The sequence below is a fragment of the Giraffa tippelskirchi genome, chromosome 11 (genome assembly GCF_054371585.1).
Source record: "Giraffa tippelskirchi isolate mGirTip1 chromosome 11, T2T-mGirTip1v1.2.pri, whole genome shotgun sequence".
NCBI classification, from domain to species: domain Eukaryota; kingdom Metazoa; phylum Chordata; class Mammalia; order Artiodactyla; family Giraffidae; genus Giraffa; species Giraffa tippelskirchi.
In genome coordinates, this window is record NC_137285.1 from 121,208,936 (window position 1) to 121,223,955 (window position 15,020).

General features: G+C 37.9%; 2 protein-coding genes across 4 annotated transcripts in view; both read left to right on the top strand.

The window, feature by feature from the left end:
- The window catches only part of LOC145525710 (hemoglobin subunit epsilon-1), a 42,387-nt gene that overhangs the window by 3,105 nt on the left and 24,262 nt on the right, over positions 1-15,020 (top strand). Inside the window, exons 1-3 of one of the 3 annotated variants that reach the window (XM_081539228.1) lie at positions 10-132; positions 907-1,062; positions 1,474-1,579. The gene's annotated coding sequence lies outside the window, so the exon portion shown is untranslated. Of the gene's footprint in view, positions 1-9; positions 133-906; positions 1,063-1,473; positions 1,580-15,020 lie in introns of those variants that run through there. The other 2 variants (XM_081539229.1, XM_081539226.1) reach the window with 2 other exon arrangements.
- LOC145525269 (olfactory receptor 51B4-like) lies at positions 9,037-9,975 on the top strand. Its single transcript, XM_081538073.1, is given in 1 exon segment — positions 9,037-9,975. A coding segment is annotated over 1 exon segment (939 nt).

A 15,020-nucleotide genomic window follows, 5' to 3' on the forward strand; every position in this document is an offset into this window, starting at 1 on the left:
GATGAAACTACAGAAGATGTTATTGATGTCATTGGTGCCAGGAATGGTGTTACACATAAAGGAGAGGAGAGCTATGTAATTGAGAGTGTAAATCTACTCTTGTTGAAATGAGGAGAGGCAGCTTGAAATGATGTAGGTTATCTCAGTTGCTTGCTACTTCCACCTCATTTTGAGCTCAAAATATGGCTTCCCCAAATCAAGGAATGTCTAAATTTATATTTAGTACAAAGAGTTTTCAGGTATAAGAACATCCAGATCCAAGTCATTCTCAGAAACTGACTCCAAATCATGATTTTCCAAATCCTACTGGGTTTCAGAGGGCTTTCCTGGTGGTTCAGTCCATTAAGAATCCACCTGCAATGCAGGAGGCTCAGGTTCAATCCCTGGTTTGGGAAGATCCCCTGGAGGAGGGCATGGCAACTCACTCCAGTATTCTTGCCTGGAGAATCCCATAGACTGAGAAGTCCGGCAGGCTACAGTCCATTGGGTTGCAAAGAGTCAGGCACAACTGAAGCAACTGAGCACGCACGCACACACACTGATTGTCAGAAGGATTTTTTAGTATAAGAAGTATTTTTGAGTATAAGTTCAGGAAGAACTTAACTGAATCTGAAATGTCAGAGGCCAGATTGTTACCAGCATGTTTGACCACATTGTGCTCATTGTCATTTCAAGATCTTGCAGTTGGGCTAGGTTATAGGATAGATTTAGGGTATAAGGCTGAGACAAAGTAGTAAAGACCCTCAGGTGCTTATTTCTGCCAGAATGTGACTATAGTCCTCTCTACTCAAGTACAAACCGTCAGTGAAAATCAAGGATGGAAAAATTACCTTTAGCATGTCATCTTACAATTTGATACTCAAAAGTAAAAGACTTTTTTTTTTTATTTGCTTTGAATTGTTTTAGAGGCAAGAACAATGACCTCTGGTTATGACCAAGAGACAGAAAACTTACTCCTTGAAGAAATTTTTCAGCACTTCCACTCCTTTGTGAAAAAACATGGCTTCAAGAATGCATTTGTCAAGTACTGTAATGAATGACTTCATTTGAAGCCAAGGGAAGGTGAGTGTCAGGGAATTTCAAGCCTCATTTAAGTTTAGTTACCTTACTTCAAGATTTAGGAATGATTAAGTGAAATACAGTTTTGACGGTGTCTTCTCTGTTGAGGAGGAGATCAGAAAGGACAAAGGTCATATGAAAGCATGACTTCTATCTGCTAGATTCAGTTATAATTCTGCTTTCTGTCTGCAATAAAAATGTGGAGTTATAGACCACAGCTCTGGGGACCTACCTCCTTCCCCAGAGTAGGCTAGGAAAAGATATCCCAGAAGCCTAATTGTATGAGGGACCCTAGGGAGCCTTTTTCCATATAAATAACTTTGCCAGTTTACCTGGTGGTCAGAAATGCTTTTTGCACCAGGTTCTACATCAAGACCCAGCAATCACCTTTCCCCTTAATTTCTGATGCCCTAGGTAAAGATTTGGTGATCCTGGGAGAATGGAATGGAGATAATAGAGAGGGAAATAAATTTGACTGGTTTCTTGGACTGCTCTTCCTTCAAGCACATGTTGCAAGAAGGTAAATAGAACACTGAGGAAAGATATTTGCCTTTATGGATTCTTTCCAGGGTAACGGATTGCAACATAATGTTTAATTTCCTGGAAAATAATGACTTTTATAGTTAAGCAGTGTTTTGTTTTGTTTTGTTTGATTATGGGTGCTTATATGAATAATCAAGAGATCCAGCTTGCTACCCAGATTTTCTTGTTAGCTAAGGACTATTGAGATATTTTTCCTACAATGCTCTATTTATTGGAAGAGGCAGAAAGGGGAAGAGAGATGGATGTTGAGTGAATGGACAAGGTGGGGTCATCATGACAAATCATTCTCTAAATTACATCTCTTCCTCTTGTTTGTGCTGTTGTCTGTGTTCACTTTTCTTTCTCTCATATAGCCCTCTGTTATATTTCTACTCTTATCTTTCTCCTTCTCTGTGCCTTTTGCCTTCAGAGATAAGACTGAGTATCAGGTATAGGACAAAACTGTGTGTGTGTTCTCACTTCAATGCTTATCCTTAAGAGTTGCTATTCCACTAAGGCTTAGAAATGATCATTAGATAAGAACTCCATAGGGAGAGACAAAGTCTCTCCCGGGCCACTTGGGAAGACCACAGGCCTCTCTGCCACTCCCTGGTTAGAGTAACACACAAGGCCCTCTGTCTCCCAGAGCGTAGGCCTCAGTTTCTGTTTTTCCCATGTGGTGACAGAGCTGACATCAAGAGGAAGAAAATAAATTTAACTTGTAGTATAGTATCCTCTGGGTAGAGACTTTACTGAAACTGAAACCCTCTTCCAAGTATTAGTCTAAGCAGTCAGTAGTCTGGGTAGATTATAGAGTCAGGTGGACTTATTGTAATTAAACATCAATAACACTTTTCAAAGTAGTCTTTCAGTCAAGATAGAGAAGTATAAGCTCTATAATAAATGGTTGAAAAAATCTTTTCTTAATCCTCACAAATCAATAAAAGCACTCAGAAGGAAATAGACACATGCATCTCTCTTCTGTTACACGATGGTGTCATGTTACACAGTTCTTTCTGCAATATGGTTGAAATAAAAGTTGGAGATAAATAAATGATAAACAAGAAAAGGACATATAATTTGACATACTTGAGTGAGGGACTGAATCTAAAATAATTAATCTTATAAATAAAAGTAAAAGATGTATGACTACAAACCCAATTGCTTGATAACATGATTCTGCATTCATTCACTCAGCTAGTACTTAATGAGCACCAACCATAACTAAGCTCTTTGTTATGAAATGAAAATGCAATTCCTTTAAAAGTCTTTCAGAAGTTTTATTATGAGTGCAATGTGAATTAACTTGATAAAAAACTTATTAAAAAGCTACAATCCCTTAACTATAATTCTGAAATCAAAGGTTCTGCAAAACTATTTATGAAGTATATTTTTATTGACAAAAATCTGACTCAGTCTAAGATCACACTGTAGCAAAATCTGATCTGAACATATAAGTTAGCCTTTCTTCATTACCTTAATATAAACAGATGATAGTTTATAAAGTATTACAGGTTGCAACCTGCTAGGGGTGTCATGCATAACATAGAATGCACATTTTATGACTATTTTGCTTTAATTTTGGGCCATGCTGTGCAGCATGTGGGGTTTTAGTTCTCTGAGCAGGGACTGAACCCATGCCCCCTGCAGTAGAAGCAGGGAGTCTTAGCCACTGGACCACCAGGGAAGTCACTTTATGACTTTTTTTAAATCTGAAAGACTGGATTCTGGAATGCAGCTTGAGACAAGGGTTTTGGATATGTATTTGCAGACCTGCACAATCATAGACTGCTAAAATAGAAATTAAGCATATGGTTCAGTGGGTATTTGCAGAATGAGGCTGATCTGATAACATCCAGATTACTATGGAGCAGGATGATAATAAAAGAATCAGAACTAGGAAACATTATGTGACAAATAGTTAACATACTACTGGATGCTCAGCTATCAAGAAAGATGTCTCAGAAATATTAGTGTAGATTTTTTTCAACATTTAGAGGTGGGATATGAATGTGACTGTTTAAATTTGATCATTTAACTTCAGAGATCAGGACTAGGGATAAGGGGTAGATTGATCAGAGAAGTAGATTTATATTTCAATGTATAATTATATCACATATATAATAGAGTCAAAAATGGAATGCATTACCTCAAGAGGTAGGGAGTTTTCAATCCACAGAAACAACAAATAGATGTCTGATGAAATTTTATTAATAGATGGTGGCTCAAGGATTTGGTGGTCTTCTCTTGCGGCTCAGCTGGTAAAGAATCTGCCTGCAGTGTGGGAGACCTGGGTTCGATCCTGGGTTGGGAAGATCCCCTGGAGAAGGGAAAGGCTACCCACTCCAGTATTCTGGCCTGGAGAATTCCATGGACTGTATAGTCCATGGGGTTGCAAAGAGTCAGACACACTGAGCGACTTTCACTTTCCCTTTAAAAATTTGGTAAAGAGTTGGATCTGATGGTCTCTTCATATTGCTGTTCCTATAAATATTGTGGTGTGTCAAAATATAATTCAAGAACAGTTAAAAAAAAAAAAGAAGAATTGAATAGTTTTTGCCAAGGCCAACAGTTTTGAAGAATCAGACTTATCTTCCTGTTCTATGACACACAGAACTCTTGAGAGTGACTTGGATAGGCTTGCTTCATCTGATGGTGGAGACACTGCTTCACTTAGAGATTCTCCATACAGAGAAGAAAAGGAGGGCCCAGGGGGCAACTTCAGCAGGCCAGATCTTTTTCAGATGGGAGAGGGAAAAAAGGATCATTTGGTATTCCCAAATGGCCTATGTCGGAAATGAGCTGGAATAACTCCCTTGGGAGTTGTTTCTTTAAGAAATAAACATATCAGGACTCTGAACACATGGTAAAGATACAGGAACAAACCAATCTGCAGACCGTGCTCAGGAACCACAAAGAAAAAGTTGTGGCCTGGGTAAGGAAATACATGGATTCAGATGCAGCAAAAATGCTTTAAGAGTAAATCCTCTGCATGGCTGTTAAGGAGGAGAAAGCATTTTAGACTTATTTTTTTTAATGAAATGAGTAATTTAGGAAATAGGATACTATATGGGAAGGCAAACTTGGGCAGGAGAATTAGCATTTATATTCAATGGATGTTGGTTTAGATCATGAGTTCAGGGGTCAAATAAACCTGAGTTTGAATTCTTATATACCACCTATTAATTGTGTGATTTTTGACAAATTGTGTAACCTACTAAAGGCTCGATTTTCTCATCTGTAGAATGTAAATATATTTTCACTCTCTCATTAAGTATTCATTTTCCATTTTGCAATCATTCTGAATGTATTTCTGCCATTTTATTGAAAATGTCAAGATCACCAAAAGCCTATTGCCCCCCAAATGGATATTTTCCATTTTTATCTTACTTGGAAATTCTATGACATTTTTCACTATTAAACTACAGCACTGCCTAATTCTATAAAATTTATTTTCCGTTTGCTTTTTAAATTACAGATCACCTTTACTATCCTCTTATATTTCTGCCTACTTCTTTGTCCAGTTTCTTTGAGATATGTCTTTCTATCCTAAAACGAATGCTTCCCTGGGTTCACAATTTTTCTCTACATCTATTCTCCATCATAATTTATACCTAAGACAAAATTTAAACTTTCATTTAAAAGCTGAGATCCTTGATATTGCTGCCTGCAACCTGTCTTCTCATTATTAGTTGAAATTATCTATCTAAATATATAGATATCTAGATATAACTTTTTTTTTTACAAAGGAGTACAGATTCTTAGGCAATATCTAAGTGTGAAGGAAATGGAATCAGGAGGTGCTGACTCCTGAGCATATGAGGTGCTTTCAGATTACACAGAAGTAAAGAGAAGATTTTTCCATTTCTTCAGCATAATTCTAACGTCCTCTCTTCTTTCCCTTCATTTTTCAACTTCTTATGTCTGTACTATAGGTTTCTAGAACAGTTCTCTAGTCTCTAGCCAGCACAGCAAGCTGAATAAACTCTAAATGATTTATCTGAGTTACTCTTAGAAACTACTAAGGACTCAGGGGTAGCTATTTTCAGAGAATCAGACCAATGAAGACTCTGAGAAGGCAGTGAGCACATGCCAGGTCGCTTGTCGTGTCAGACTCTTTGCGATCCTATGGACTCTGTCCGTGGGATTCTCCAGGCAAGAATAGTGGAGTGGGTTGCCATGCCCTCCTCCGAGGGATCTTCTCAAGCCAGTCTCCTGCAGTGGCAGGTGGGTTCTTTACCATTAGAGCCACTGAGGAGGGAGAGGAGATAGTAAATTCTAGCCATCTCTGCATCTTTGATGGAGCCTCAAGCTTGCCTGATGGTGATGAGATACTCTACTGAAGTGACTACTATTGTCACACATTGCAAATAAGAGACACCCTAAACTGGGCGGCTACTCCCTCTGGCATATTGGGAATATGAGGACGGTTTCTGGAACTGCCATTTGCCATAATTAAATCCCAGTGTGGCTCCTGCTAAAGACTGGAGGTAATGAATAGAGTACAATTCTAATTTAGTCTATCAAAAATAATACATTTTAATGGTTATTACCAAAGCAATCCCTATACAGTTTGTGTACTTGAATTACTTCAAATTCCAAAATCAAAAACCTTCAGTTCAGATTTTACAAGTCCATGCCATTTAAGCAAGTTTGGATTTTTCTCCTGCTTCCTTCCTCTGATCCACTCACTGGGTGACAGTTGGTCCTAATAGGTCATCTGTACATATTCCAAACAACAAACTTTTGCATTTATCCATTCTCTTTCTTTTCATTTCACAAGTTTTATTATTTTAGAAATACAGTGTTGAAAGGTTAAGGGGTTGGTGTAGGTAGGAATGATGATTTATGATGATTTACACATCAGGTAAATAGGCATTGACAAGGGAGCCCCACATAGGTCATAGTTCAGTGGATCAACTTAGTGGCAATCTCATCAGTATCCACATCAACAAAGTACCTGCCACTTCCATGTCCAGACTGATCTTTTTGTCATTGACAGTATTCCCTGAAGTGGTGGTCATTTCCGCAGAACATTCACATTTCCTCTGTCCATCTCCACTCACCATCCACTGTTCTTTATTAGATACGTTATTATATGCAAAATCTTCAAAAATCTATTCTTATTTTTATATTTTTATGAAATGGAAGTGGTACAAAGATTGTCATCTCATTCTTTCTGAATTCCTCCTCAGAGATATCAGTAGTGATGTTTATAAGAGAAAACAATATTTAACAAGACTCTGGTACCAGGAGGAAGTGATATTTAGGGACTTTGGGAAGGTCATGTACACACTGAGATATTTAAAATGGATAACCAACAAAGACCTATTGTACAGTGCATGGAACTCTGCTCACTGTTTATGTGACAGCCTGGATTGGAGGAGGGCTTGGGGGAGAATGAATACATGTATATTTATGGTTGAGTCCCTCTCTGTTCACCTGAAACTGCCACAACATTGTGCTAATCAGCTATACTCCAATACAAAGTGCTTTTGGTGTTAAATAAAAATTTCAAAAAGAAAAGACCCTGGGTACATATAGATTCAATTGAATTTGGAAGAAACTAATGTTTCTCTTATGTTAAGTGTTACTTACTCAGTCATATCTGACTCTTTGCAACCCCATGGACTACAGCCCGCCAGGCTCTTCTGTCCATGGAGTTTTCCAGGCAAGAATACTTGAGTGGGTTTCCATTCCATTCGCTAGGCTATCTTCCCAACTCAGGGATCAAACCCAGGTCTCCTGCATTGCAGACAGATTCTTTACCCATTTGAGCCACTAGGTTATTGCTATCAGCTTGCTGTGAAATTTCTTGGTTAAAGGCAAACAAAGCTAACTTGATTTGATAAGAGTATAATTATAAATATGTCATATTTCAAAATTTTATATAGAAGCCTATTCTTAATTTTTTCTGGTTATGAGCTTTCTAGATTCATAAATGCAAGAAGTTCTATTTGATGCCTCCATTAGCAATATAGCAACCATCTTTTTCATTCTGGGAGCCTTATCTTTTCTATAGAGGTGGCTGTGTAAAATTTATGCATTCAGTTAAGAATTTCTGATATTGCTTTTGTCATTCAGATACTCATGCCTTTTTAAAATCTATGACTCAGTATAAGTATTAGGCTTCTGGCTTCTGAGACATTTGTTCCAGGAGTTGTCTTCCTCAAAATGTTTCCAATGAGAGCTCTCAACTACCATCTCTTTTCCTGTTTTAAAGTTTGAGACACAGATGCATGGAACAATTTTATGGACTCTGAGGGAGAAGGTGAGGGTGGGACGTTCTGGGAGAATAGCATTGAAACATGTATATTATCATATGTGAAACAGAACACCATTCCATGTTCGATGCATGTGACAACGGCTCAGGGCCGGGGCAATGGGATGATCCAGAAGGATGGGATGGGGAGGGAGGTGGGTGGGGGGTCCAGGAAGGGGAACACATGTAAACCCATGGCTGATTCATGTCAATGTATGGCAAAAACTATTACAATATTGTAAAGTAATTAGCCCCCAACTAAAATAAATAAATTTATAAAAAAAAAAAAAATAAAGTTTGTGTCTTGGTGTTTCAGGTCTCGGGTATTCTGCAGTACAGAAAATGTCCTGAGCCCTGTGTCTATGTGGGGCTCCATACACCGTCCCAAAACGAGTTTACCAACTCTTCCCACTTGGGGGCGCTAGTGGTAAAGAACCCGCCTGCCAATCCAGGAGAGGAGATGTGGGTTCAATTCCCAGCTGGGGAAGATCCCCTGGAGAAGGGAATAGCAACTGACTCCAGTATTCTTGCCTGGAGAATCCCATGGACAGAGGAGTCTGGGAGGCTACAGTCCATAGGGTTCCAAAGAGTCAGACACGACTGAAGTGACTTAATATACATGCATTAATGCCCACTTATTATGATTTCTCTAGATTTTCACAAGTCATCTCCTTATTCAAATTCCTCTTGAGATATCACTATTGATATTTCTTAAATATTTCTTGGTGATGGACTCAATTCTATGGATTAATCATTCTTCAGTGATTAATCAGTGACACAAATATCTGATTGGTTTCAAGAGAGAAAATCTTAATTGGTTCATGTTGGAAAAATACCTAAATATGAAAGATTATATGAAGAGGAATAAAGGAGTGAAGAGTATGAAATAGAGCCACAGAATCATTTGGGTAACGAGGCATAAAGGCTAGAAATATAGATGTGTGATTGATAGAATAAAAGCTGGATGCTGAAGAGTAAATTGCTGAGATTATTAACTTGGTTAGTATTATGTTTGTTTATTATTCCAGGAAAAGGCTTTGTGGATAAAGATTTATAATTAATTAAGACTGAGATAAATTCTTGTACATTTAAGGGGAAAAATGGCTTGATAATATGCTGTAAGAAGATGGAGAGAAAGAACAAATGCATAATAAGAGTGCCTTGAAAAAGGCACTTCACCTGTGAAATCTACCATGTGATCCAACAACAGCGCAGCCCCCTTCTTGCTGACTGGTTTCCTGGGCTTAAAAGCAGTTCACCACCGGATCTCTCTTTCTTTCTTTATCATATACCTCTCCATCCTTTCTGGCAATGGCACGCTGCTCTTCCTTATCTGGAATGAACACAGTCTTCATGAGCCCAGGTACTACTTCCTGACTATGCTGGCAGGTACAGATTTTGGGATGATGCTAACTACAATGCCCACAGTCCTGGGTGTCCTGTTGCTGGATCAGAGGGAAATTGCCCAGAGTGCTTGTTTCACTCAATCCTACTTCATTCACACACTGGCTATTGTAGAATCAGGTATCTTGCCTGCCAGGGCCTATGATCGTTTCATTGCCATCCGTAGCCCTCTGAGGTACAGTTCCATTCTTACCATTTCCCGGGTGATGAAAATAGGACTGTGGGTATTAATGGGGGACTTTGTGTCCATTGTATCCCTAATTCTGCCACTCTATTGGTTCCCATACTGCCATTCCCATATTCTTTCTCATGCCTTTTGCCTCCACCAAGATGTCATGAAACTTGCCTGTTCTGATATTACATTTAATCGTCTGTACCCAGTTATTCTGATTACTTTGACTTTCTTCCTAGATGCTCTGATGATCCTCGTCTCTTATATCCTAATCTTTAAGACAGTGATGGGCATCACCTCTGGAGAGGAGCGAGCTAAGGTTCTCAACACATGTGTCTCCCATATCAGCTGTGTCCTGGTCTTTTACATTACTGTGATTGGCCTGACTTTCATCCACAGGTTTGGGACGCATGTGCCACATGTGGTCCACATTACCATGAGCTATGTCTACTTCCTCTTTCCTCCATTCATGAATCCCCTTATATACAGCATCAAGACCAAGAAGATTCATAGAAGCATTGTTTGTCTGCTTTCTGTGAGCAGTAGGCTTGCTTGAGCTTTTGTTTCAGGACCTTGAGATCTCTAGGATACTTTGGCCTTTCTCATTATTGGAAGAGAAACTTGGTTTTATGCTCACTCATTCTTTTCCAAGATAGATGAGATTTAAATTATTACATACAGCTGTAAGTTGACTTGAGCAGATTATATATACTACTTATTTAATGTTTGATTATAGAGCATATATAAGAATAAATACATAAAATATTCTAATAATGAATATAATGTTAGTGATCTTGGGGAAAAGGATATAGGAAATAGTGAGATGGGACATTCCAGATCATGTATGTAAAGGAATAATAAGTATCAAGATAAATAGATGAAGAGGGAGACAGAGGATGAGATGATTGGATGACATCAATAATTCGATGAACATGAACTTGGGCAAACTCTGGGAGATGGTGAGGGACAGGGAAGCCTGGTCTTCTGCAGTCCATGGTGTAATGAGAGTTGGACACAGCCTGGTGACTGAACAACAACATAGCCTGGTTCAAACTTGGTTGGTCTGAAAAATAATTGGAGGTATACTTTGTGTGCTCTATAAAATAGAATTATAATGATATCATCTTCCCTTATCTATGTTTTGAATCTTTCTTAGAAATGATGTTGTTTTATAAGTATGGAAAACTAGCAAATGTATACAGCTCTAGAAACTTACTCCGGAAACTTCAGTTTCCCTTAGCAAATCCATACGTTTTATTTTATTAAAGGGAAATTGATACAATTAAAAATTAAATAGCAACCAACCAATTTCTTATCAGCTAGTTTTGAAGTCAGATCCCCTAGCACACCTTTCCTTTTTCCCAGTAAACATCAATATACTAATTTTCTTCTTTCCAATTTTCTAATTTGCTTCCTGATATTTCACCTCCTGTTTCCATCTCTCCTCACTTCCTTCTGACAGAGAAGAACTCAGAGCATTTTTACTTTATGAAGTTTTTCTGCTAATGAAGACAGAAAACCTAGCATTAGTAATGCTGTGCACTGATTGAATAGGTTTTTCCTTCAACTTTCTTCAAAATGTTTGTCTCTATGCTGTTCATTTTGGTTCAAATAGTCAAGCTAGAAAGAAACATGTGAAGTGGGGGAGGGATAAATTAGGAGTTGGGATTAAAATATACACAGTACTATACATAAAATAGGTAACCAATAAGGACCTACTATATAGCACAGGGAACTATACTCAATATCTTGTAATAACCTATTATAGAAAAGAATCTATAATAAAAGAATACACTTACATATCTGGGTTACCTTGCTATACACCTGAAACTAACACAACATTGCAAGTCAATTATACTTCAATAAAAATTAAACAAAGAAATATAGCTTACAGTCTGTTGCTAATGTTATAAGTTATGCTAATCAACATTCATCTGCTGTTGTCTCTGTGCTACTATATGGAGCTAGGCTAGTCCTGAGCATGCGATCTAAAATGTTAGTTCTCATGGCTCTCTGAGGATTGTCGTTATTTGTGTTTCTAAGTTGGTTTTTCTACTTGGGTCTCCTCCCCACATCCTATTATCTGATTAGATCTTATACAAAGCCCAGGATATAGCAAGTCCAGTCTAGATTCTCTCTGCTTCACCTTAGAGACTCTCCATACTGACAGCCTATCCAGGCAGTGAGCTCTCTAAGAGTATTCCAGCAACTTCAACATGGAAAAACCTCATCCGTCATTTTCTCTCAGCCAGAAATCTCCCAGATCCAAATCTTAAGTGCTAGATCCTCCTATCTTGGTACCTCTCTTACTCACACACCTTATAGAAATCACAAGTACCTTGGTGTCTCTATATTACATGTATAATTTTCTTCTTTATTTTCTGTCCATCTTTTGTGTACTCCTCCATGAGAATCTTCCCCAACCACTTCCTTTATCTGACTTCTTACTGATTTCCCTTATAGCCTTCAGTAGCCTTGACTCCTCTGATAGCTCTTAGCATGATTATCAAATGTTATCACTGTTGAACAGCTGGATTCAAAAATATTGTTGACAGATAGGGAAGGGAACAAAACTAGCAAAGTGAATTGTAATAGGGATAAGCATAGGTACTGCATAAGATTAAGGTTCACCTCTGTAACTTATAAGTGGAAAATACAGGTATTTTTAAGGTTGTTTGAAAAGCTTAGGTATAAACTTAGATTCTAACATGATTTCAGGATGTACTAATATTAATAGGATAAAGTCAATTATGTGGTCAAATCTTCCCGTTGCTATTTAATGTCCTGAGAGCTTCAAACTTTTATCTAATTAAGCAGCATGAAAATTGAATTACTTTTCACTATAATTCCCAATGCACAGATGAAGGGACTGAGATTTAGGTGGGCTGCTTAAGTTGTTGCTGTTTAGTTGCTAAGTTACGTCCAGCTCTTTGCAACCCCATGGACTGCAGCACACTAGGCTTCCCTGTCCTTCACTATCTTCCAGAGTTTGCTTAGATTCAAGTTCACTGATTCAGTGATGCCATCCAGCCATCTCATCCTCTGTTATCCCCTTCTCCTCCTGCCTTCAATCTTTCCCAGCATCAGGGTCTTTTCCAATGAGTCAGTTCTTAGCATCAAGTGGCCAAGTATTGGAGCTTCAGCTTCAGCATCAGTCCTTCCAATGAATATTCTGGGTTGATTTCCTTAGGTTAAGTATTTTATCCCATATCATACATTGTGAAACTTAATAAGATATAACTATACAGAGAGAGTTTGTGGTGCAAGTGAAGGGAGTGTTTCTATCTCTGGGGTTCTGGGCAGATGAAAATAAGTAGAATACTGAATCGATTTATCACACTTTAAAAAGGGCCTTACATATCTGCTGAAGTCTTGGGTGAGGGTTGCATGACTCAAGGTATCATATCCTAAATATGTATGAGAGGGTGAGCCTATAAAGGAGAAGAAGGTTGGTAAGGCAAAGTTTGTGAGAGTATATGTAAGACTCACATGATGCTTGTCTGTGTGCAAGGGTATATTTATGAATAGTGTGTTTGTGAAAGTGTGCCTGTTTGCTCCTAAACCTCCTGGTGTGCCTAGAAGTATCAACTTTCAGCATACAGATGTCTATTCCTCTGTAATATCTCTATGCCTGGGTATCTCTCCTTCCCTGAGTCTCAGTGGAAAGTTTGCATCATAGTGCATATCTAATAGATACATGAGGGATTATTTAAAATTTATCCATTCACCAAAACTCATTAAGTGTCTAAACTGTCTCAGATCCTACAGTAGGTACTGGATTAACAAAGGTGAATAAAATACAATCCCTAATTTAAAGGGCTGTTTAGCCTAATTAGGGAGAAACACATGAAATACAGAATCTAAATATTTTGAAATGGGAGTATAAGAAATGCAGCCTATTTATCAAAAGCTTCTGGGATCATAGAACAGATGGTCAGCTCACACTGCCAGGAGTAGATAAGAAAGAGTTAACTAATATGAAGCGACTTTAAAAGAGAAAATGTATCAGAAATTTCCTTTCCTTATCTCCTCATCATGTTGTCATAATGGAACAGGTGAATACAACAAATACATTTTAAAAGGTAATATTTATACTGGTTAGACGTTTTAGCCTAAATCTGTCTTTGAGCACTGAAAATGCACCCATTAACCTGATATTAAATATGAATTGAGGCTAACATTCTATATATATGAAAGAATTGGAGAGGGGAAAGCAAAATAAGAGTGACAAAGATCTTCTAATCATAGATAGAAACTGAGAAGAGGTTAGAATTGAACTTTATGTAAAGAAAGTAAGATGGGTAGTAATGTATCGGTAGAGTGGCATTTTGAGCAAAGCTAATATTCCATATTTTGAGTTTCTTTATATAAAGTAACTAAAATCTATTGTGGGAAGTTACAAGGAAGCACATTTTTAGATTGATATAGGAAAGACTTTTCAACAATCAGAGCTGTACACAAATGGAACAGACTATCTCAAAGATTGCCCAGTGCTATAAATATCTGAAAACAAGCAACACATTTATTTACTAGCATTTTAAATATTCAAGAAAAATGTAGATGACTGTACAAAGCCTCTAAATGTTCTATGAACTTTGAGATTCTCTAATGGTTGATTACTTAACTTGCAACATTTTTATATATTAGCATATGGTGTACCCCAATCAGAAATCTCTATACATTACTGGGAACTTCCCTTTAGTGATTTTGTTCTTTTTGAAACAAAGAAGATTTTGAGATAATGCTAAATGCTCATGACCAGTATGGCAGAGACAGTGCAGATCCCTGAAATCTTATGTTCTTTCTATCTGATCCATCAGCCCTTGTGATTAAGCTGGCCATGTGACAGGTTTGGATAAAGGAATATGAAGGTAATAGTGTGTTCCTGGAAAAATCAGGGGTGACATCCCATCATTTGTCCCAATACCTCTCTCCTTCCTTTGGGAGGAATAAAAAGATTCTGAAGAAGAGAATTCAAATGCTGTACCTCTGCTTGGAGGTGAGCACCCAGGAGAACTACCTAATAATCAGTATCTGCCCATGACATAAGCAGTAAATAAGCACTAATTGTATCAGAAACTGCCCAAAATTATTGAGGCAAATCATGTGTCAGATATTGTGCATTTGTATTTGTTTCTGCCTTATTTGTTTGCTTTTACTCCAATCCTACTTTTTATTACAATGCCATTTAAAGTTCTCACTTAGGATAAAGTGACCATCACTTCCAGACCTCCAAAAGTGAAAAAGATTTTCTTAGTTTCCTGGTTTTCCCCCACATTTGCCCATTTTCTCAAGTTCACCTAAATTGATCATTATTCACCTAAATTGATCATCATGAGTTTTATCTAAATCCATTGTCGCATTCTTATGCATCTGAGGTTTGAACTGTGGCCCAGGTTTCTGAGTGACTTTAAGGCAAAGGCCTCTGTGGTTCCTTTACCAGTCACACCCATAGAGACTAACACCAAGAAGCTCCTACTTCAGTCTCACAGTCATACCTGGCCCTCTCTGCCAGCATCTCCATCTCATTCTGTTAGTTCTACATGTCCCATGGGTGGTGCTGCAGTTCTGGTCAACATCAGGAAAGAACCCTTTTTTGGT